This window comes from Petromyzon marinus, chromosome 20 (assembly GCF_048934315.1).
Source record: "Petromyzon marinus isolate PM22_M1 ecotype Great Lakes invasive population chromosome 20, UKy_Petmar_22M1.pri1.0, whole genome shotgun sequence".
Taxonomy (NCBI): domain Eukaryota; kingdom Metazoa; phylum Chordata; class Hyperoartia; order Petromyzontiformes; family Petromyzontidae; genus Petromyzon; species Petromyzon marinus.
The window spans coordinates 6,328,490-6,353,351 of record NC_133686.1 but is presented as its reverse complement, the minus strand read 5'-3'; the positions used below and the strand labels follow the sequence as shown (position 1 = coordinate 6,353,351).

Sequence of the window (24,862 nt, the reverse complement as noted above, 5' to 3'; positions counted from 1 at the left end):
GGGTAACAAGACATCTGGACCACCCAATCTATTGAAAAGTCTAAACACGTGACGTCAGAGCCGGTGGGATGAAACCCGTGGATGTGATGAGAAGCGGATCGCGAAGCGAGGGACCCCCCCCCACCCCTGCGCTGCGCCGAGTGATGTTGATAGGGGGAGTCGGGTGAATCGAGGGTGGAGCCACCACCACCACTACCACACCACCACCGCTACCACCATCAGCAGCATCATTTACGCCGCTGGGCAGAGACGCGCTCGCAGCAACAATAGCAGCATCAGCAGCAGCAGCATCAGCAGCAGCAGAATCAGCAGCAGGAGTCGTGTGTGGCAAGGTCGGCATCGTGCGGACATGTGACAATAACGCGGTACAGGCGTCTCGGCACCTCCACCATTCACGCTGCTGTGGCTGGGTCTGCGCGGGGCAGGTCGTGCTGCCTTGTGCTATGTGTGTAGGGTGTGTGTAGGGTGTAGGGTGTGTGTAGGGTGTGTGTGTGTAGGGTGTGTGTGCTGCCTTGTGCTGTGTGTGTAGGGTGGGTGTGTGTAGGGTGTAGGGTGGGTGTGCTGTGTGTGTAGGGTGTGCTGTGTGTGTAGGGTGTGTGTGTGTAGGGTGTGTGTGTAGGGTGTGTGTGTGTAGGGTGTGTGTGTGTAGGGTGTGTGTGTGTGTAGGGTGTAGGGTGTGTGTAGGGTGTGTGTGTGTAGGGTGTGTGTGTGTAGGGTGTGTGTGTGTAGGGTGTGTGTGTGTAGGGTGTGTGTGTGTAGGGTGTGTGTGCTGCCTTGTGCTGTGTGTGTAGGGTGGGTGTGTGTAGGGTGTAGGGTGGGTGTGCTGTGTGTGTAGGGTGTGTGTGTGTAGGGTGTGTGTGTGTAGGGTGTGTGTGCTGCCTTGTGCTGTGTGTGTAGAGTGGGTGTGTGTAGGGTGTAGGGTGTAGGGTGTGTGTAGGGTGGGTGTGCTGTGTATAGGGTGTGTGTGGGGTGTGTGTGCTGCCTTGTGCTGTGTGGGTAGGGGTGGGTGTGTATGTGTTGTCTTGTGTGTATGTGTATATGTGAAGGGTGTGTGTTGTTTTGTGTGTGTGAAGGGTGGGTGTGTGTGAATGGTGTGTATGTGTTGTCTTGTGTGTATGTGAAGGGTGTGTATGTGTGTTTCTTGTGTGTATGTGAAGGGTGTGTGTGTCGTGTGTGTATGTGAAGGGTGTGTGTGTGTCGTGTGTGTTGTCTTGTGTGTATGTGAAAGGTGTGTGTGTGTCGTGTGTATGTGAAGGGTGTGTGTCGTGTGTGTATGTGAAGGGTGTGTGTGTGTGTCGTGTGTGTTGTCTTGTGTGTATGTGAAGGGTGTGTGTGTATGAGAAGGGTGTGTGTGTATATGAAGGGTGTGTGTGTGTTGTCTTGTGTGTATGTGAAGGGTGTGTGTGTATGTGAAGGGTGTGTGTGTATGTGAAGGGTGTGTGTGTGTTGTCTTGTGTGTATGTGAAGGGTGTGTGTGTATGTGAAGGGTGTGTGTGTATGTGAAGGGTGTGTGTGTATGTGAAGGGTGTGTGTGTATGTGAAGGGTGTGTGTGTATGTGAATGGTGTGTGTATGTGAAGGGTGTGTGTGTGTTGTCTTGTGTGTATGTGAAGGGTGTGTGTGTATCTGAAGGGTGTGTGTATGTGAAGGGTGTGTGTGTTGTTTTGTGTGTATGTGTTGTTTTGTGTGTATGTGAAGGGTGTGTGTGTATGTGAAGGGTGTGTGTGTATCTGAAGGGTGTGTATGTGAAGGGTGTATGTGAAGGGTGTGTGTGTTGTCTTGTGTGTATGTGAAGGGTGTGTGTTGTCTTGTGTGTATGTGAAGGGTGTGTGTTGTCTTGTGTGTATGTGAAGGGTGTGTGTGTGTGTGTGTTGGAGGGGAGCGGTGGCGCAGCGGTTAGCGCACGGCCAACGACAGTGACAAATATCTGAAACCGGCCCTGCGCCTCCCCCAGGTCGACTCAGCCTTAAAACGAGTACCTGGTGCGGTGTGTAAGCCATCAAGATTCTGGATACAAAGGGGGGGCTGGCGTGTTGCCGGACTTAATAGGTGCTCGCTAACAGCACCTGCCGTACCGGGGATCTTTGTCTTGTGTGTGTGTGTGTCTAGCTGTGTGTTTTACCATTTAGAAACATCAGTCTCATTAACATCATCCGAATATTGAACATCAACCCTCGTCAACAGCAGCAGCACCACCACCATCGTCATTAACATCGCCCAAGTCCGCGGTCGATGTCACACCGACATCACAGCAAAGGGCATCATTCTACCATCATCGCACGTTCAATGTTCCCAAATTATATAACGATGCATCTATAATTAATTGTGACATTAACGATTCCTCTATTTGTTACGTCGTACCATTTTTTTTAAATGGTATAACCGTTACAAGTTGTACCACACCGCCTATGTGCACACACACATATATTGTGTGTGTATATATTAAGTGCTTCGCGAACAGCACTTGCCCCAACAGTCTCTGCTAAGGCTATACGGGGGATCTTTGTCTTTGTTATTGCATGGGAGGGGCAGCGAGAGGATACAAACAAAGGCGATGCTGGGATAATAGGACCACTCCATCATAGAGACACAGGCAAAGGTCACCCGTACAGCCTTTCACTGACTTTTGGGCCAAGTGCCGTTTGCGAGCCACCTATGAAGGTCGGCCCGGCACAACGAAGAGGATGGGTGGCCAGCACCACGCCCGGCCGCCTTTGTCTCCCCCAGTGGCGATGTTTACTACACGCACTCGCATCAGGTAACTCATTTGAGGCTGAGTCGACCTGGAGGAGGCCCCAGGACCGGCTGATGTTGGCCGTGAGCGGGAATCGAACTCGGGGACGCCGGGTTCGTAGCGCAGCGCGCTAACCGCTCCACCACCGCTCCCCACGTAACACAGGGCAGCAACCACACACAGACACACAAAGACACACACAAAGACACACACAGAGACACACAGACACACACAAAGACACACAGACACACAGACACACACACAGACACACACAAAGACACACAGAGACACACACAGACACACACAAAGACACACAGACACACAGACACACACAAAGACACACACACACAGAGACACACACACAGAGACACACACAGACACACACAAATACACACAGACACACACAAAGACACACAGACACACACAAAGACACACAGACACACACAGACACACACAAAGACACACACACACAGAGACACACACAGACACACACAAAGACACACAGACACACACAAAGACACACAGACACACACAAAGACACACACAAAGACACACAGACACACACAAAGACACACACAGAGAGACACACACAGACACACACAAAGACACACAGACACACACAAAGACACACACAAAGACACACAGACACACACAGACACACACAAAGACACACACACACACAGAGACACACACAGACACACACAAAGACACACAGACACACACAAAGACACACAAAGACACACAAAGACACAAAGACACACAGACACACACAAAGACACACAGACACACACAAAGACACACAAAGACACACAGACACACACAAAGACACAAAGACACACAGACACACACAGTGGGTTTCTTGGCTGCACTTATAATAGCCGAGCTATAACTCAGGCGAACTCTTGGAGCGTGAACATCGTGCCCTGTGTGTTGGGAGGGCACAGTCGATGAAGTCATCAATTGTTCTCTCTCTTTCTCGTCTCGTGTCATCTTCGGGAACACCATCACGTGCTCTCACAGCTCTCGTCGTCGGTGGCATGGACATCATCGTCACACATCCATCATTATCGCTTTACACACTGCACATCGTAATACAACGCCTAGCAGCAGCATCAGCATCATCAGCATCAGCATCATCCTCGTACCAGTTCGCAGTAAATATGCAATACTTTTATCGTTACGAATTAAATGTCATCATCATGCAAAAACATTGTCGTCATCACACAAACCATTTCATGGTGATCTTAATCCCATGACCTGTTTGACACGCTACAACACGTATCATCTGTATCGTAATCCCATTATGTGTTTAATTTCATCATCACTCAATCCAAGTTATCATCATCATCATCCCAGATAGAATTTAATATCATCATGATTGTGTTTAACAGAACAATAGGATCTTCATTCATTGCCTTCATCTGGCATGGGATTGTTGTTGATGGGGCTGATGTTGCTGTTACAGTTGTTGTAGTTGTTAACGATGTTGTCGATATTGCTGCTGTTGTTGCTGTGGGTTATGTTTTTTTTTATCCAAAGTGTTCTCACTAATACATCTCGAGTGCTCTTCCCTCCTTCGTTGCATGTCTTTATAACCTTACCGCGTTATACAACAGAGGCTACTGCTTGCTGCTATTGCTGCAGCAGCTTCTGCCTGACTCATCCCTATCGTGTTTGTGCATCATCATCAGCCGTACGCGGTTCGCTCACGCTCACGCTTTGGCATCTCCCTTTGTATATACATGATCATCATCATCATCACCAGCCATGACCTTTCCACTGCTGAATGAAGTCCCCCCCCCCTCCCCCAACATAACCCCACGATGTAACAATCCACCGACTCGCACCTGCACGCGAGCTCATTTCATCGCTCCGTCTCCTCGGGGAACGCGCTCCGGGACAAGTCTCATTCCTAGGCGTGTGTCCTGCCCACATCCCAGCGTGGTGGATTTCCCTGGCATCGGTCCTCTCGTCCATGCTGTGTGTTGCTCCTTGTGTCTCTCAATGTCATCACTTCCAAGCATCTATTCCCCACCCCCCCAAACCCACCTACCCCCACCACCTTACGGGACTGTATTTCTGCAAATGTGATTGCACTCCACTGTAAACGTATGTATGGTCTCAGTTCTGTAACAACCTCCCCACGTCGCTGGGGGTACTGGTGGTGGTGGGGGCAGTTTAAACAAAAGGCACGTTGCTTAAAATCTCACCACTCAGCAGTAGACACTGCCAAGACGTGGAAGAGTAGGATTTTTAAAAAAGTCCCCGTACGTGTGGCTCACAGGGCTATACCAAAATAAATAAATACATCTCCAGAGCTTCCTCTAGTGGAGGCTCTTCCGCCAGCAGTGGCTGGAACAAAATAATGACAGTCGGCTGCTTCTTGTTTTTTTATTGATTCATTTAAATGCATAATGTGGTGGAGGATCATTGTGTACGCAGTCTTTCACGACCATCATGAGTCATAATTGGTTTCTTTAGGGGTTGGATCATCGTGTGGGTATAATGTCTATTTTAAACGATTGCCTTCCACCATCCGACAGTCAATCACATACGGGGGCATATTGTACCAATTGATTTGGTTTATCAGCAAACCGGAGGAATGTTGAAGGGCAAGCAACATTCGACAGTTTTATAGCCGATGTTTCCGATGATGCTAGGGGTACATTACTCCTATCATCATCAGGTGGTTAACAAAAGCTCAGCTTTTTAATATTTACACGTCATTTTTTTTTCTATTTCATTGGACTTTTAAACAGATATCGAGACTGCCAGCTGCAGTCTCTACGCGCACACACACTCAGTGACAGCGTGATGTGATGTGAGCATGCGCGTGTGTGTGAGCATTCGCTTTCCCGTGCCCCTTTAGCAAAGTGACTTCATGTATGTTAATAATGAATGAGATGAGTGACGTAGGAGTGAGTTGTTGTTGTTGCGTGTGATGAGCATGGGGTAACGATGATGCTATGTTTATCTGCTTGTGCAGTGGTTGCGTGTGTTTAAAATACTAACTTGTGCACCTACTTATTCTATGGGTCTTTCGGTAAAGCCACGTAGGTAGAAGAAAAATAATAAAATATCACGATGTTTCGATCGCAACACAAGCAATCGTCTTTTGCTATCTACGTGACTTTACCGAAAGACCCATAGAATATTTATTCCTGCAGTCACGACAGCTTTAAGTCAAGATTGTGCACTTGCCTAGAAAGCTTTACCAATAATACCAAAAAACAGTAAACCTATTTGAGCGAATGTTGTTTTATTACAGTAATATAAAGTGTATTTCGTGCATACTCCTCTTTTTCCTTATTTAAGTAGATTTTTTCCAGCCAGTTATATTCCCATTTGCATCAGCATGGTATCATGAGGTTAATACATTGCTTGTCCGCAGTGAGCTGTGCACCACACCGTCATAGAATGGTCCCAAATAATTTTTAACATTTTTGTTCATCTGTTTCCAATCCCCCCACCCCCAATTGCAACAAAAAGTATAACGGTTAAAATCCGACCTTGCATATCCGCCCAGACCAATTAACCGATCTCACCCACTGCTGCATTTGTGCACGGTGTAACTGGCGTTTGTTAACAGATAATCAGAAATCCCTCCCATCTTTTGACCTCGATCTCCACCCAGCAAGTGCGATATGCCGCGTTGTGCAGCCACACCGGCATTTAGTCGTGGGAACAAGAATCTTCCATTCAGGACTCCAGCAACAAGCGGACAGTGTGATGATGATGTCACCACATACATACTACTGAAGTAGCTATATTAGCCCTCGCCTATTCAAGCAAGACAAGCTTGTTAATGTCATTTACGGAATGTCCGTTGCGTGTCAGTCAAACCTACAGTTTTAATTCTACGAGGGTTGGAATAGTCGCAAGTGAAAAAAATAGCATTTAATGCGGTGAGTTTTTATTGTTGTTGTTGTGTAGTAACTGGATGAGACCAATCAACTCTCGCTGCACTTGAGAACCCAGTTTAATCAGTTGGCAGCAGAAACACAGATTTAAAGCCAGGATCTCAGTGATGCCAGAGCAGTGAGTCAACACGGCCTTAACAAGTCCCCTGACCAACCCCGGCCGTCTTAGCTTTTTATTCTTTCGTGGTACTCTGTTGGATTCTTGTCGATGACTTGGATCGTGTTTAAACCGAGAGGATTCGTGATGGTCATTCTCTGCTGCTGTCCGCATTACCAGGAACTCCCTTCCCCCATACCATCTGTGCTCTCGATACCCGTCCCCTGTTTAAGTTCCAGCCTGGAGGCATTTTACATCTATCCTCTGCCTGGGCTGAATACCCCTCTCTATCTATAAATATAAATAATAATAATATGCCCTATGTTCCGTACAGCATCTTGAGACCGTTATGATGCTATATAAAATGCAAGTTTTATTGTATTGTTAATCTACAATACACTATTTAAATGAAGACAATTCTCAGAACAATCACAGAAAAATTAAAAAGCCCACGATATACTGGTATTGTAATTGTACCAAATTACATTCTTGGGAGTTACAAAAATTCGTCATCAGGGATCTAATATATGTACACCTTCCTGCACAGCTTAAGAGAACCCTCTGTAGGTCCAGTTAGAGTATTTCATTGCTGGAGTCCGGTAGTGTCTCATTCCAGACCTATTCCTTGGTAAGATGCGTCAGCTGCGTCTGTCCAGGACTGCGACCAAGAAAATATTTCTGCGCCTGGCACGCCACGTCCAACATCCCGCATCACTATATATGGCTACTAAAGACGTGCTTACTCCAATCGACCTGGAAAATATTCGGTGAGAAATGTATCGATAATACAGGTATTTTTTGGGGGGTTAAATCTCGTAAATATATAAATGTGTCGTTAAACCCGCCACCACCCGACACAGCCAACTAGTAAGGTTAGTCACGTTAACAGAACATGCCAATTCGTCACTAGTACAGCATACCGGTGTGTTGGAGAGCCAAGCGACAACATTTACTTTGCTCTCCAACACGCCGGTGTGCTGTACTAGTAACGAATTGGCATGTTCTGTTTACGTGACAATCCTTACTAATTGGCGATGTCGGGTGGTGGCGGGTTTAATGACAAATTTATATATTTACGCGATCCAACCCAAATAAAAAACCTGTATTATGGATGATATTGGTCGCAAAAGCCTACCACGTGTTAAACTCAGAAATGTATCCCTGGTCACAGTCGGTGGTTTGGGTTTCCGCTGATAGAATGGTCGTCTGCCCTACTGCAGGCGCCTGCTGAAGTTGACCTTCCACTCGTGAAGGTGCCCGGAGCAGTAGCACGTGGCCACAGCTCAAGAGAAAAAAAAAATGCTCAGTGTGCAGCCCAACCCATAAAACCACGCTTGGCTCACGAGCGGCTATGAAAACCCACGCATTCAAGTCGTAGAACGTAACAAATGGCCAGAAGCGAAATGACCGGTGATTGTGCCGCTGTGTTTCATTGCAGGAATGGTGCCGCGTGGCGCTGCATCGGACGCGGGTCATCGTGGCGCTCGGGGTGCCGTGATGTCCCATCTCGCAGAGTCACGTCTCTTCACAAACCCCGGCGAGTAGAAGTCATCGGGGAAACCGACACATCCGCACGTTCTTCTCTCGCCTCCCTTTCTCCCTGCTCGCCGCCTCTCGATGGCATCCAAAACGGAGTGGAGCAACGAGAGCCTGCCCCCGAAGAAGCGTGAGCTGCTGCAGGGCAGCCTGCCCCTCGAGGGCGCAGCCCCGCCGCTCCACGGCTCGCCGGGGCCGCCCTCCCGCGTCGCGGGGCACGGCGACGGAGGCCGCGAGGCGCAGGGCCCCGCCGCGTACGCGGACCGCGCCAGAAACAGCGACGCGGCCCACAGAGGCTTCGACTTCCCAGGCGACGCCAACTTCTGCCTCAAGCGCGACCGAGCATCTGGCGACTCGGCGTGCGCCTATGGGGGCGGCCGAGACGGCGGCGCGGTAGCGGCGCCGCCTCCGGATGGACGGGGTCTGCCGGTCGTGGCGGCACGGGGGCTCGAGGCGCAACGCGAGCAGAACTTTGGCCGGGGCGGCCCGGGCGCCGCGGAGGGGACGGGCGACCCTCGCGGGAACGGTGGGAGGAACGCCCGAGCGTCGACGGCCGCGGACGAGGGGCGACCGTCGCCGGCGCAGCGGCCCCTGTGCCGCGGTACGGTGCTCGTGTCGGCGCCCGGCGCCACCGCCCGCACTCTCTCGGCCCCCTCCTCCGTGGCCGCCCTCGGGGTCGTGACCTCCGGGCCGACCCCGAGGTCGCCGCCCGCCGACGCCGCCGACCTCGCCGGTGCCGCTCGGGTTCACCGCCGGCAAGAGGCGCGCCCGGCGGGCGTGGCTGGAGCCGCGTACGCGGGCGCAGGGCCGGGACAAGACGGGCGCGGGGCGGTGCAGACGCAGCTGCCGGACACGTCCGACTGCAGAGCGGCGGCACCTGCGCCCCCACCGCCTCCTCCTCCTCCTCTGCCGCCGCCGCCGCACCTGACACGCGGGGCCGTGATCGCGCTGGCGAGCGGGGAGCTGAAGCGCGTGGAGGAGCTGAGCACGGAGGACTTTGTGCGCAGCGCGCGTCTGTGTGCGAGCGTGCGCGTGCACGCGAGCCGCGTCGCCGCGGTGCAGCCGCTGCCCGGCGAGCCTGGGGAGCCCGCGGGAGGCCGCGTGCGGCTCCACTTCTGCCTGGGCGAGCGGCGCGGCCAGGTGATGGCGCGGCCGGCCCCCCGCTCGCGCGCACAACAAGAGGGCACGCGCAGAGGGCACGCGCAGAGGGCACGCGCAGAGGGCACGCGCAGAGGGCACGCGCAGAGGGCACGCGCAGAGGGCACACTCGCAGGGAGGAGACAAAATCAGTAGTTGTCTGACCTACCCTCTGCCCCCCCCCCCCACCCTTAAATCTTTAGTTGGCCATTTTAAAAAATATTTCATGATTGTAAAATTCTAAATGAATAATTCATAATCCTTGATGACATTTAATTTTTAATGCATTGAATATTATATAATATTGCGTATTCTTGGATGACAGTGGATATTATTTGCCTCTTAAGCATTTAACTGGGTGCGCCACTGTACAAAGACAAAGATCCCCCATATAGCCTTAACAGACTGTTGGGACAAGTACTGTTAGCGAGTAGCACCAATGAAGGCCGACACGGCGCACGAGGGGGTGGGTGGTCAGCCCTACGCCCACACACACACACACAACGTGCGTACCCGCACAAAGCCGTATGGTACCAGCCTCCACTATGGACGAAGTAAACTTTTATAAACTACATTTTTTTTCCAGCGACTCATGGAATGCAGTTGTATTGACGATGTTGGTTTAGAGAAGTAGCATAGTTGCTCACAGTTCAGGCAGCCACCTGGAAACAATTCGGATTCTCAAGGTCATTGAGTTGATGGTCACCAATTTGGATCTATGCCTAAATGACAATTTTACTCCCAAGAGATGTGAAAATCACTGTGTTTAGGTGTTTTAAGTTTCTAAAGGAAAGTAATTATTCTGAATGTATGTACTGATTGTTGAACTTCTTTAGCACCGTGCCTCGCCAACCGTGCTCATCGGAGGTGCTGTTCGAGTGAGCATGGAGCGGCGTTCATATTCGTTATTTGGCTGCTATAAATTTCCACGTGGTTCGCCACTTCGTTAAGCTATCATTTGTAGCCAGGTTGCTTCTAAAAATAGCTACATAGCTCAGTGGGCCTTATCTGGTAAAATAAAAAGTTTAAATAGTCTAGTTTATATAAAAGACGAAAATATCTTATTTTTTAAGAAACGCAGTTTGAGCAATTGTTGGTAGTGCGCGTTTACCATCTCCGTTTCCCTTCCAGTGTGTCTGTTGGTTCCTCGGTGATTGTGCGATGCAATTTGCATGAACGGCAGTGCGATGTATAAACGTGAACATTATAATACTGTCTAACATTTCCTGTTCCCCCTCGAATTATTCCCCACTCACGTGGGCAAATCCTTCCAGGTCCTCTTTTCACTCTGCGGGAGAACCTCGTGTGTTCTTCAACTCATGATCGGCAGCACAATCGATGTAACATTTCAGGGCAAGGGGAAAAAAAGAAATACCGATTTACATTTCGTTGCAGTAAAGTCTTTCACGTGATCTGCGCGCGTCGAAGGTAATGGGCGTGATGTCGTGCTCTCTGTAGGTGACGCTCGAGGTGCAAGCGGAGCACCCGTTCTTCGTGTTCGGCCGCGGCTGGGCATCGTGCGAGCCGACGCTCTCTCTGCGCCTCCTCGGCCTTGCCTGCCGACAGCTGTGCGTGGGTGACATGTGCGTCTCGCTCACGACGCAGCCCAGCGGCGCCGACGATGACACCGAGCACCACCACCACCAGCAGCAGCACGATGAAGAGTTCCAACAGCAGCAGCAGAAACATCAGCTGCAGCTACAGCAGCAGCATAAGAAGCAGCATGAGTGTCAACTCCATCAACAGCAGCAGCAACAGCTTTACCACCAGCAGCAGCATCAACTTCAGCAGCAGCATCAACTTCAACAGCAGGAGCGCCAGCTGCAGCACCAGCACCAGCTTCAGCAACAGCAGGAACGACAGCTTCAGCAGCAGCAACAGCAGCAGCTGCAGCAGTTGCAGCAACATAATCAGCAGCAACAGCAGCAACAACAGCAGGAACGCCAGCTTCAGCAACAACAACAGCAGCAGCAGCAGCTACAACAGCAACAACAGAATCAGCACCTCCAGCACCTGCAGCAGCAGCAGCAGCACTTGGGCTGGAGTCGCCGCGTGTCGCTGGGCGCGTGGGAAAGGGGTCACGGTGGGGATGATGTCCCGGACGGGCACGGGGAAGGGGGCGGCCGCGGGGGTCTCCGGGGCGGCTGGGCCGTGGCACCGCCGCAGGGGAACGGGGCCCAGCCGGAGCGGCGGCCGGGAGACCACGGGGCGCGGCACTCGGTGACGTGGCAGCAGCAAGAGGCCGACGACGACGACGAGGACGAGGAGGATGACGACGTGGAGGGCCTGGTGGAGGCGGCGGCCTCGTGCGCCGACGAGGTCACGGAGCTGAGCGAGAGCCGCAAGCGGCGGCGGTGGTCGGCGCCGGAGGGAGCGGGACTCGCCGACAGGGGCCTGGGTCCGCGTGCCGCACCGCGCCACGCGCCGCACCGCCCGGGGCTCATCCCCCACGCCCTCAAGGTGTCCATTGAGGGGCGCTCCACTGCCGGGATATGAAGCGACCTTCGTGGTCCGACGGGTGGGGAGGCCAAGGCAGTTGTCCAGGCTGCGCGAGGTAGAAGCCGGCGAAGGGAGTTAGATGCCTCGTTTCCATGACCGCTGGGAACTTGGGGCCGTGGTGGCTTCAGTTTGGGTCCCAGGGCCCCAGGCCCCGGTCCCCACACTCGATGATCCCGTGAGCTCAACCGCTCCCAAATTCGTCCATTACCTCCCCCGACTTTACACGGCCGCGCGACCGTGGTCAAGGTGCGATCTCACGGCAACGGATGTGGGTGTTCGCCGAGTTTTGACTCAGGTATACACAAGGTTCGGCCGTATCGAAGATGAAGTTTGTGCGCATTTTTTCTGCCGCGCAATTTTTTTTGACGCAGCCGATAAGTTGATCTGAGCGAGCGGTGTCACAGGACGCGCGTCGCATTCCCACGTTGGATCCCTTGACATCGCAGCGGGTTCTGGGGCTCGTCCTTCTTCTCCAAGCGAGTGACTCGGGCTTGAGAAGAGAAGGAAGTATTTTGACCCCCGTAGACTGTAATGCGCGCCCCCCGGGCATAATACTTTACGTGATTTGAACCTCCAGGGTACAAATTATATTCAAGCAATATGGGTTCCCCATCGAAAAATGTTCCTTCCCTGTCTGGGTCAGTGCTACGTACACTTGGGGTTAGGGGGTCTGCCCATTGTTCCTGTGCTGTATTCTGACCAGGCCAACTCCCAGCATTATTGCAGCCATGAGGATAGAAGGATGACCCAAAATGGCTGGAGGAGGGGTGGGGGGATTTAAACGCCTACATGGTGGGTGCATCATGGGGGGGGGGGGTTAAAATAATAGTATTCTGTGGGGAGGGGGGTCATGATCCAATCTTGCATTGGCACCGAATCCCCACTGGTCATGGAGATGAGGCTTAGGGCTCATTATCAGGGTCAGGAAGTCGGCTTCGGGGCTGTGGTTGCGGGGAGGTTTGGGCGAGCGATTTTTTTTTTTCCCCCTTTCCCCGTCGATGCCCTTTTCTCCTCGGACGCTCGGCTACTCGCAGAAGCATCAAGTCGCCTTATTATTATTTACCTCTTTTTGTAAAAACGCGGCGGCCGCGGCGACGCACCGCCGCCGTCACCGCCGCCGCCGCGCGAACGTCGATCTTCTTCTCTCTCGCCCGCCGCCGCCGGCGGCAGCAGCGGCGACGTCGACTCCACGAGGAGCCCCTCTGGAATCGTTCGGCAGTCGCGGAGCGCTCCCCCACGCGCTCCTCGCGCGCCGGGGTTTGTGTTGTACTCAGGTCAGCGTTGCTCCTCCTTATCCACGAGTTAACGCCGATTCATTCGTCCCCAGTCTCCAATGTGTGTGTGTGTGTGCGTTGAACTTCTTTCGCACTGTACGTAGCCAACCGTGCTAATCGGAGGTGCGGGGGGAAGGACAACAAACCATTGACACGGAACATCCCGACTTTCATACGTAGAGCCACGGACATAGCACTCACCCTCACCCACCCCTCCCTCCCCCCTACTTAACTGTAAAAAGTATAGATTAATATTCTTCATCGTAATCATGCATGATCTATCCGCTGCTGTACTAAGGCCTTCCCCCAACCTGTCGACATCCCTTCTCGCGTTTTTTTTTTGCGATGCCACAATCCAGCCAACGCCATCGCACGAGCCGATGTCGCCCTCTCCGGCGCGTTCCCTCCTCCCTCGGCTGACAATCCGTCGTTAGCCTTGACCACCGGCCATGTCTGCCTTCCAGTGGCGCATTCCGCCCACTGTCAATGCGTACGCTTCACTCGCGCAATATCGTCGGCTCGTAAGATTGGCGAGCGCTCAGTGGAGAAGACAATGTAGCTGAGTTGTGGGTAAAACAAAAATACTGAATCAAGAGTCCACATCTTTGACATCCACGTGTTAAACTGATCTTTGACCTGTTCGTTAAAGCTGCCTTAAGTCCTATCCCATCAGCTAAAGCTCCGCCACACAGTAGCTGCTCGATTTCCCCCCCCACCACCACACCACATAACTAACATCTGTGGCATAACCACAGCCCTTTTGCCCAGCCCCTACTCCCCCAATCCCCCCCTCGTCCCCCTACCCCCGCCCCTACCAACATTGCGAAGTCAGCGAGTTCAGCCCATCTTGGCTCTTCTCTTTCTTGGCAATTCCTTGTATCCGAGTGAGATGGTCACTCCACTCTGGAGTATGGTTCCCAGGACCGATGATGGATGGTGGTAGGTGGACGTGAAGGTCATTTTCATCCCCAACTTGTCAAGTTGTGGTGCCACTCAAGCGAACCTGTGCTGGCCATCATGAGCACATTGTTGTGCTGAGACTCCAGTGCCCAAGGCCACGTTTCTTCTTTGGTCCTCTGCCCAATGGCAGTGTCTTCGGCCCCAGCTCTCTCCATCCTCTTTTCTTTCACATCGAAAAGAAGATTAAAGATTCCCAACGTGCAGAGAGGTCCAGTAAAATGACAGGGGAGCTCCAGGGGGTGGGAAGCCACAAAATTATTATATTTTTAAATTGGGCCCTAGATAAATAAAATAAAAAAATTATATACATATTTTCTGGTAAAAAAGAAAATGCCAATTTTCTGTGTCTCAAGGGGATGGAGCAAATGCCCTCTTCGCCCCCCCCCCGCACCCCAGATCGGCCACTGCCACACCGGTTCGCTGACAGTGCCCACCAATAGGGTTCATCGCTCGGTTCTGGGTCCAAAATATTGTGCTAGCTAAGGGCCCAACTCTCCGTCTGTGAAGTGTGTTTCGTGCTTGTCCTGTCGGTGTGCTACGTGTCGCGGGCACTTAACTACCGCGATGCGGGAAAGCGTGAGTGCTTGCTTTGGGACCGTGTGCTTTAGAGACCACGTTTCGGTGTCGGCCTTCGCTGCAGCTGTTTATGGTGGTGGTGGTGTTGTGGCTGTCAGTGGCATTGCTGTAGTGGGATTTAAATGTGTTGAGTTATATCTGTGATTGAAGAGGCCAGGTGGCTCGGGGAGATCACGAAACTCGTGTCAGGGCACTGAGAAGCCAGTAAGCCACTCGAAATTTGAACCAAGATCTTGGGTGTCGGTTCATTCGCTGTGCAAGAAAATCCTACAAAATGTACTTTCGCACTTAATGCAGCCATGTTCAGCTGTGACAATTAAAATGTACATAGTCTATAACACTAAAATGAGGCAAATCACTCCCCAGTAAACATGCAACAATGGGCCAACATTGGTTCAATGGCTCCAACCACGTGCCAACAATTTGGCCCAATGTTGGTATGTTTATTTGGTAATTTCCAGGAATGTTTAAAATGTATATGTTGTATCTCATGGGTTAATGTGACCTCAGCAACCACTAGAGGCAGCTATCTTCAACAACTTATAGAAATACATTCTCGAATTAAATCTCGACCTACAATCGAGACAATAGATCATATTGCCTCGTGGTGTATTGTGAGAGAGCAGGGAGGAGCTACTGTAAGAGATACCTTTTTTTAGAGTGACTCAGAAGTAGTTCTATAGTTTCCGTTCCCTGACACGATATGAGAGTCGATCGACTGCGCCAGTCGTGAGGGTTTCTCCATCGCTTCACGATGCGATTCAGCCAGGAGCACATCATAATCATGTACGATTAGTGAATTCCTCCAAAAAGCGATACCAATGACACATTGCAGATGCACAACCGCCACGTTGCTGTCGAGCGTGCATGCGGTGCAAATGCACTGGGGCCCATGGGGGCCGGAGAGAGAGGGCCCAGGCTCAGACCCTACGAAGAAGAAGAAGAGAAGGCGGGAGAAATTTGACACAGAAGTTAGAAATGAACTCCTTGGACAAATGGGTCGAATGCCAATGACCGCTACGCCACTGACCACCGCAGAGCCGCCAGCAACAGCTAGGAGTCGTGTGAGAGCAGACTTGTCGTGCAATTATCACCGCTTTTATTTTGCATAGAAAACGTGCCGTGGTACGGCCTGTTCGTCAGCAAAGGCAAAACCAGCAGCGCGCGTGGTGGGGGGGGCGGGGACCAGCGAATCGTCCCGAGGGACAAAGCCGTCGCGTTGTTGCGCACGCGTCGAGCAGCTCGGGCAACAGGGTACATAGCCCGTGTGTGCGTGTGTGCGCGCTATACATATCCACGTGATAAGCCACTTCGTTGAGCTATCATTTGTGGCCAGGTCGTTTCTGAAAAATAACTAATATCTCAGTGGGCCTTACCTGGTGAAAAAAAAAGATGTAGTTCAGTTTCCGTGCGTTTATTTATTTATTTTAGTGGTGTTCTCGCCTTCCCTCCACGTTGCACTCCTACAGCTCTTTGGTATATTGCCGCAACTTTCTGGCCATGCTCCCACTGGACATCTGTGACAAAGAGCTTCATAACTCATCGGATTTCTCCATGATAAATAAAGATTCTGATTATGTAACGTGTTACTTAAGCGATAAAACGATTAAAAGTCTGCACATAGTTGAAATGTAAAGTGTACCTCTTGGCGCTACCTGAAATTCAGTAAATTATTATTATGATTGTTATATTGATAATTTTTATATTTTTTGTAAACTTTTTTTTTATTGTTGATAGTCCTGTATTATAAACGCATACCGTAACCAATGCCTCTGAGCCAAAGGCATTTCAATGTCTCATTAATCTTAACAGTGTCTTTGAAGAAATCCCGGTTTTTTTTCCCCCATTTCAAAACAAACGACACACACACACGTGCAAGCGATGCAGGTTAACGTGGCACTTTAAGTAAAAACGTTTAAAATGTTTCGTTCCGTGACTTTCCAAACCCCTCCCCCCCCTCTCCCTCGTGTAGCTCCCTGCGGAGCAGCAGTTCAGGCGACCAGGAACGGTCGCGCTGTGGTGCCTGTCTCGCAGAGCTCGGGAAGAGTAATCGGTCAAAACATTTCCACGCACGGACGCCTACTATTGGGGGTGCAGCCACCGTGGCTGTCGAAGGTGGCCAGTCACCCCGAACGTTTGCAGATTAATGCTAAGATATTGAGATACAGAACATTTTAGATGCGGCCATAAAAATGTCGAACAAAAATCGTGTTGGTTTTTTTTTGCTGGTTACTGTTGACGACGGAACCTTAAAACACGTGGTGGCACGTACTCAGTACAGCGTCAGTAGCCAGCAGCAGTTGCGTACACTTAGTATAATTATAGCGCAGTTCAACTCCTCTAATCTGTGACGAAGTGGGGGGTGAACTTTACGAATCCCGTCCGTAACTGGGCCAACAACCACCGGGAACCCACTCGCAAGTCGGGCACCACCAGCTTCCGCAGTCGTGGCTGCGCCCCCAAATCTGTCATCGTGGAAACGTTATTCAACCGTTCTTGCTCGGCATACCTCAAAAGGTCCTGTGGTGGTGGTGGCACGGTCTGCAGCGAGCACCGAGTGCGATTGGCTGTGAGACGACGGGTGGAACCTTTTGCGAGTTCCTGTCCAGTGACGATTAAAAATTCCCCGTACCTCTGAAATGTCATACTATATTCCAGTTTGTTTTTACGGCACAATATGCATTTTAAATAAACTTATCTTTAAAGGACATGGGATTTTTTTACATCTTAATTTTTCTGAGCATGCCTTTTTGACGGAATCACACGCACGGACGCATGGATCACCCCGCCTTGGAGCCGGCTATTGTGCGTGTGTGTGGGTAGCACAGACGTCTCGAACTAATCTAAGCCATGCTCTCAACCTGGATCCCTTCAGTGATCTGACTCGATCGCGATGCTCACTTCGTTAGGTATTAGAGATAGAAAGTAAAACATAAAGTACACGGGAAGACCAATTATTCCCAGAGTGTTTCAGAGGAATAAACCACCTGCTCGAAGTGGAATATTTCGCACGGAGAAAATAAATTAAATCGTCTCATTTGACCTAAATGCGTTTGCAGGAGCTCGGCGTGTAGCAATCCGCCAAGTCTTCGATTGCAATCTATTATTTAGATCGCAATACATTCATCAAGCCATGCGTATCAGAACTGATTATTTACAATGTATGCGAATGTTAATCGCACAAAACTGTAGAAATGGGATGGAAAAGAAAACGAGAAAATACAAACGAGACGGTAAAAACGAGACAAAAAAAATCGATTGTGGATTCAAATCACGACCATCCATCGTGACAGTGCACCGAGTCGCCGGGCGGGTGGGTGTGTCGGTTACATGGCCAGTCGTAAAGGTTATAACACTGAACCATTTGATTTTCTTCCGTGTTAGAAGAGGCGCAACGACAAGCGAGTTCACAGCTACGGGCCACCTTGACGAGCAGGGCTCTGTGTGGATAGAGGAGGTTCAGGGGTGGGGGTTTAGTAGAGCTGGGATGATGATCCGGTCCATTCGATTAATCGATGTGAACGTATAACCGACTTAAAGCATGTTTGTGGTCGATTGTTCGGGGCTCCTTTTCGAATGGCAGGCGCCCCCACAACACCCTGCCTCCTGAAGGTCGGAAACTCCCGACGCGCCACACCCGCCACGAACCGGTAAAAACACGCAACGTCGGGTCAACGTTCACGAGTCGTTGGAACCGCTGGATTGGCGTTGGGCCAAAGTTGGCTCAACGCTCCAAGTTTCCTGGGCACGTGAGCTCATGATGCCGAAGGCCATAACCTCCCGTCCAGCGGCATAACGGGTAGCAGAGGTGAGGCATTTGCTTCTCAACCGTCTTTCGCGCTCTCTCTCCGATTTGGTCGAGCAATGGAACCGACAACCGGCGGAATATTCGACGGCTTAAATCATCCGACGTCCCGACTCTTGGCATGCGGCCGACGCCCCGGGTGGCTCAGCTGAACATGCTGTTGAGCTGCTGCGTGACGCGGATGAAGGTGGTGCGTCGGCTCAGCTCCTTGAGCTTGGCGGCTCCCACGTAGGTGCAGGTGGAGCGCAGGCCCCCGAGGATGTCGCGGATGGTGTGCTCCGCGTCGCCGCGGTACTCGACCTCCACGGCCTTGCCCTCCGATGCGCTGCACACGCCGGGACATAAGTGCACCACGTGTGTATGTTGAACTTTGGGCGCGCGGTAACGTTGCCGTTCGCGTGAATCGGGGGTGCGTGCACTTGCACAGAAAAAAAAACGAATTCGACAAAAAATGTTTGGTTATTTTACCAGCTAAGGCCCACAGCTATGTAGCTCTTTTTTTCAGAAGCAACCTGGCCACAAATGATAGCTCGATGACGTGCCTTGCAGTGGAAATTTATAGCAGCCAAATACTCTGAAACTCATGTTGATTCTAAATGTGGGGGGGGGGGGGGGTAAACCAGAGGACACGGAGAAAAATCTACGCGACCACTGGTAGAACATGCAAACTCCAAATATACAGGTATCAGGGTTGGCATAGAACCCACGACCTCCTGTATACCAGGCGAGGTAGTTAACATCTCGTAGCCACCGTGGCACTCATTGACAAACGTCTTCCTCTAGCTTTAACAGACTGTTAGGGCAATTAGCAAGCATCTATGAACAAGGGGATGGTGTAGCCAGTACCACGCCCCAGCTACCTTTGTATTCCCCACGGCTCACGTTTACACAACCCCTCCTTTAGTTACGTCAACGCATAATCGATTCTTGAAGACATTTGTTGTGAAGGTCAGAATCTTTTTCCTGATGAATCAACGCACTGTTGCATGCCCAGTGTGCGGTGCGTGTGAATGCAGGAGAGGCAGCGGGTGGTGGAGGTGGGTGGTGGTGGTGATGGTTGTGGCAGTGGTGTTGACGGTCGTGATGGTGGCGGCGGTGGCGGCGGTGGTGGTGGCATTGGCGCTGTCGCTCACCGATACTCCGCCACTCCTCCTGCGTACTTCTTCATGGCCATGTCGGAGCTCATGCCGTAGAAGAGCTTCACCTTCTTGCCATTGCGTTCCAGGGTCTCCCCACCGCACTGGTCGTGTCCCGACAGCATCCCGCCCAGCATCACGAAGTCCGCGCCCGCGCCTCCACACGCGCGAAGCACGCAGAGAGAGCCAGGAGTTTCGGGGGACAGTGCTCGCAGAGCCAATGTGACGGTGTCACATTGCGTGCATTTAACAACAAAAAAATCGCCATGGAATCGTTGGAGCAAGGTTGTATAATATAGAGAGCAAGAAAAACACCCCCACTTGTTTTTCCGTCGTAAAACAATAATAATAATAACAACCAGTTTTACATCTGGGTGAGATGCTACAGAAGAGTGTGAGGTCAGGACAGGGGAGCCTCAGCCTGCTACGGTCAGTATCTGGTCTTTGAAGTGGGGGTGAAAAATTAAATGGGGACCTCACGTTTTAAAATATTACATTCCTACCTAACATGATAACTTTAGTGATGCAGGGAAGCCAAGTGGCATTGGAACATTTGTTTAAGTTTTTGTTTAAAATCACGATAATTTTTATATCGAGGCGAAACACGAACGTGCCCATTCAGAAACTGCAAACTAATGCATCACCACAAGTCAATCAAACTGATATACTGTATCCAGTATATGCCCATAGAGTATATAATATTTTTTTTTTAAACTGACATTTTATACAGAAAGTTAAAAACTAACTAACTAAAAGTTATAAAAATGAACTAAATTTATTTTTTGGTGCAAATACTTAATTTATTTATAAAGTAATTTCACGAACAAACGTCGATGTGGACCATGGTAAAATATAAAACGAACTATAAAAATAAAATTTATCCGGAAAAGGATTTTTTCAGGAGAGTTCTGCTTTGGAATGTTTGGCCAATTCATTTTGAAAGCGTTGTTTGTGTGAAGCGGAACACCCACCCCTGCAAAGGAGGGGACACAGATGAGTTTATAAACCACTTGCTATCCTGTCATTGTCTGACCATCTTACAGTCCAAGATGGTTTGGGAGTCACACCAACCCTTGCGTATAAAACGTTGGGCTTATAATAGATGCGTGCCACGATGTGCAGTTCAAATCTATAAACAAATAATTTGGCAATGTGAATTTGGAAAATTTAAAATTAACTTAACCGCTCCAGGTCATTGGTACAAATCGCATATTAAATGAAGAAAAAAACTATACAAGCTAATATTCTTGTAGAGAGTGGGAAAGCAGATGAGAGTGACTTAAGAGTTTAATACTTTCTATGTTATGATTTTATCATCATTCTGGCAGCTTTTATTTAACACAATGTGGTGGCTTCTGGCCTTTGTAAACCATGGTCTAGAGCCCACAATGCTATCATAATCCATCTGCCTGTGATCACAGCACTGCCAGTACCATCAGTTAATTACACACACACACACTTCATTTCCCAGAGAGATCGTGCACCTCAATTTCTACCCACAGTTTTTCCCCATGTTTCTTTGTCATTTATGTTGTGTTTTACCACTTTCATTACCGACACCAAATTACAAAGCAACCGGTTTGGGTTTTTGCGTGTGTGTGTTGACGCACTCATCGTACGCAGCGCTTTTGGAGGCCAGGGTTGCTGGATCATAGTGCGTAGATTTGAGACTTCCAAAAAACCCAGTGGGCTGCGAGCATATGGCGAAACAGCAAGTGGGCTCCGTGAAACCATCTGTGTGGACCTGTGAGTGTTGTTTCCCAACGTTGGTGGGGTTTTTTTTCTTTGGGCACCCCAGTTTTCTTCCACGTGAGAAATTGCATGACACGGAGGAACTGGCCGAACATCCAAGTGCAGGACTTTTACTGCGAAGACGATTGAGGCTTGTGTGGACAGAGAAACAGTTGTACGGTAGTCGTAACTATTGATTCTATAAAGTGGCGCGGTGGAATCCTGATGGCAAAGACGAGATCAATAGACATTTACGCGAGTCAATATTCACCCCCCTCCCCTTCCCCCACCCTTCCACCCCAACCAATGATTCGATGAATTGTCACGATTCTCCTCTATGGAATAAATGTAACTTATTTACCATCTCATTTGCGTCGCTTATGGTTTTTGCTGTCTCGTTTGTAGAGATGTGTTCGCATTCTACGACTGCACTTGCGAGTGGCAGCGAGTCCAGGAGCCAAACGCCAGTGTCGAGGTCTGCTCGCAGCCAGAGGGCTTCAGGAGAGAGAGTTCGCGTCGTTTGGCTGTTCCTCTTCCGTTGGAGGAGCCCAGACTGCAGCGGATTCACTAAATTCATATTATCGGCATAAACGTAGCATTGGCATTTTAATTTTCTTCGAATTTTCACAAATTATAAATAATCGGCTCTCACGTGCGCAACGCGATCCACGTATCGGGATGAGGCGTGCAACGCTTGCTTTGTAGAGACGGGTCGCTGCGTGCCTGCCAGGCAGCGCACGCCCGTGTCTGTCGCGGTGTTTTTTTCTCCCAAGAGCGTGCGGGCTTCCTCTGTGTCGAGAGGAGGTGGGGGGGGGAGGTGTGGGAGACGGCGGCGACCACCGCCTCCCTCTGTGCATGGGGGACGCGTGCGGACCCGGAGACACAAACGCTCACCGAACGCCTTGGCGACGTCTCCGGGACATGTGCAACCTCCGTCCTGCAAGGGAACGAGGGAGGGAGGGAGGGAAGAGCGCGGAGCGAGCTATGAGAGCCACCCTCCTCCCCACTAGAGCCGACTCGAGCAATCGAATCGATTACTCGACCGGACGATCGGTTCCGCTACTCGACCAGTGGGATAACAGGACAACAGTTGGGGTATTTTTTGTTTCTCCCTTCTGATCTTTGTACGCCCACCCACGTGCGCGCCGCTGGACGGGATGTGTCGAGCGGCGCTTGGTGAATTCACCCTCTTCCATTGGCGCTTGCTGTAGAGTTTCACGGTTCGAATTCCATGGGCCACCCTGGTTATTACTGCGGGTGTAATACCCGCAATAATACTACGTCTGCTTCACTCGTAGTGTACGTTGAAAATTCATTGATCGACATTCGCAAGAGGAGGTCGTTGCGTGCTGGTGTTCGGATCTAAATTTGCCAAATTCTAAAATGACACCGCGAATGAATCAATTCGGGATTATGCACAGCAAGCAACCATCGCCCCCTACTGGCAGATGAATGCCTCAGGTCACTCTTGCGAATAGGACTCTATCCTGGTCTCTTGAGTTCTAACCCAGTTAAAGAAAATAAACCAGAATGTTATCCTGCACACGTGCCCAACCCAATGTTGCTCTTTCTGATTTACGTCTGCATCACTTTCTCAACAAATACGTGGGACATGAACAGGGCGCAACGGATAGTGTCTGTGCCTCCACAGCATTACAATAAATTGTATTCGTGTGTGTGTGTGTGCACTTGTGCATGCGTGTGTATCCTGTGTGTGTATCATGATGTGTGCATGCATGTGTGCGTGTCTGTGTGGCTGCGCGCGTTATCTTTTTGTGTGTTTGTGTGGGCAGCGGCAGCGTGGTGGTCAGCGCGCCGCGCTACGAACCTGGCTACCCGAGTTCGACTCCCGCCCGCGGCCAACGCCAGCGAACATTATCTGAACCGGTTCTGGGCCTTCACTAGGTCGACTCAGCCCTCAAATAGCACCCGGTGCGATGTGTACAAAGACAAGGATCCCCCCGTATAGCCTGTAACAGACTGTTGGGGGCAAGTGCTGTTCAGCGAGCACCTATGACGGCCGGCACGGCACACGAGGAGGTGGGGTGGCCAACACCACGCCCGACCGCCTTTGTGTCTCCCCAGTGGCGATGTTTAGACATCACACCAGGTACTCATTTGAGTCTGAGTCGACCTAGGGGAGGCCCAGGACCGGTTCAGATAATCGTCACTGTTGGTGTTGGCCGTGAGCGGGAATCGAACCCGGGTGGCCAGGTCTGCAGCGCAGCGTAGCGCTAACCGCTACACCACCGCTCCCCCGATGTGTACGCCACCACTGGGAGAGACAAAGGCGGACGGGTGTAGTGGTGCTGGCAACGGGCACCCCCGTTGCGTCACCGCGCCGGCCTCCATCGGTGTTCGCGAACGGCAATTGGACCCACCAGTCTCTGCGAAGGCAGTGAGTGTAAGGGGTGGTGGTGGTGGTTGGGTGTCTCTGCGTGTGCGTGCACGCACCGAGATGATGTGGCCCTTGAGGCCGTGTGCCGCGTCCCCGCACTCGATGACGGCGCTCAGCTGCGGGTAGCCCACCCCGGTCTTGCGGCGAGTCGTGCACACCGAGCCTGCCACACACGCAGTCGCTTTCTCTCTCTCTCTACACGTCGTGTGCAACGTGCGCGCGACCGTTGACACGTGTACACTCACACACACGTGTACACTCACACACACGTGCGTGTTAACATGTGAGAGCTCACGCACGTTAATACGTGTGTATGAGTGTTAACACGTGTACACTCACACACGTGTACACTCACACACACGTGTACACTCACACACACGTGTACACTCACACACGTGTACACTCACACACGTGTACACTCACACACGTGCGCATTAACACACGTGCACACTCACACACGTGTACACTCACACACGTGTACACTCACACACGTGTGTACACTCACACACGTGTGTACACTCACACACGTGTACACTCACACACACGTGTGTACACTCACACACACGTGTGTACACTCACACACGTGTGTACACTCACACACACGTGTACACTCACACACACGTGTACACTCACACACGTGTACACTCACACACGTGTACACTCACACACGTGTACACTCACACACGTGTGCACCCTCGTGCGTTCGTTGATGTGGCTCCACGCGTGCACACATTCACCGCAAATACGTGCTGAACATTCTCTCAACGTCTCTCTGGGCATCTCTGTCTGTCTCCCTCCGCATCTCTCTCCATAGTTCTCCCTGTTTCTATCTTTTTTCACGTCTCTCACTGTGTATTTGTCTCTGCTTTACCTATCTCTCTGCTGCAGGCCTCTGTGTATCTGTTTCTGTGTGTTTGTGTCTCTCTCCGAGTATATATATCTTGTGTGTCTGTCTCGAGGGCTCCATGGAGGCATCTCTGCATATGCACGCACGCCAGCATGAATGTTGAAACTGGAAACACATATGCCGCCAGTACACACACACACACCCACAAACCCC

The 24,862-nt window shown here is 51.0% G+C and overlaps 2 protein-coding genes across 5 annotated transcripts in view; one reads left to right on the top strand and one right to left on the bottom strand.

Moving 5' to 3' along the window:
* Window positions 1-17,440, top strand: LOC116944040 (uncharacterized). 3 transcript variants are annotated; one of them, XM_076068269.1, is made up of 3 exons: window positions 1-332; window positions 8,189-9,426; window positions 10,882-17,440. In XM_076068269.1, exons 2-3 carry the CDS (start codon window positions 8,368-8,370, stop codon window positions 11,917-11,919), a joined length of 2,097 nt encoding a protein of 698 aa, XP_075924384.1. In that variant the 5' UTR covers window positions 1-332; window positions 8,189-8,367; the 3' UTR covers window positions 11,920-17,440. The 3 variants fall into 3 exon arrangements, with proteins under 3 accessions (XP_075924384.1, XP_075924383.1, XP_075924385.1); XM_076068268.1 differs by having other exon boundaries at window positions 1-365; XM_076068270.1 differs by lacking the exon at window positions 1-332 and adding an exon at window positions 5,824-7,517.
* Window positions 15,809-24,862, bottom strand: part of LOC116944168 (GMP reductase 2-like) — a 29,236-nt gene continuing 20,182 nt past the window's right edge. For both annotated transcript variants that reach the window (XM_032957657.2, XM_032957656.2), the window contains 4 exons: window positions 23,859-23,965; window positions 22,299-22,341; window positions 19,671-19,830; window positions 15,809-18,862 (listed from right to left, as the gene is read on the bottom strand). In XM_032957657.2, the coding sequence (XP_032813548.1) occupies window positions 18,682-18,862; window positions 19,671-19,830; window positions 22,299-22,341; window positions 23,859-23,965 (491 nt within the window). In that variant the 3' untranslated portion in view covers window positions 15,809-18,681. The remainder of the gene's footprint in view (window positions 18,863-19,670; window positions 19,831-22,298; window positions 22,342-23,858; window positions 23,966-24,862) is intronic.

Coding starts and splice junctions, on each gene's coding strand:
- LOC116944040 (XM_076068269.1), top strand. CDS start 8,368: ATGGCATCCAAAACGGAGTGGAGCAACGAGAGCCTGCCCCCGAAGAAG. Junction 9,427..10,881: donor TGGGCGAGCGGCGCGGCCAG/GTGATGGCGCGG, acceptor TGCTCTCTGTAG/GTGACGCTCGAGGTGCAAGC.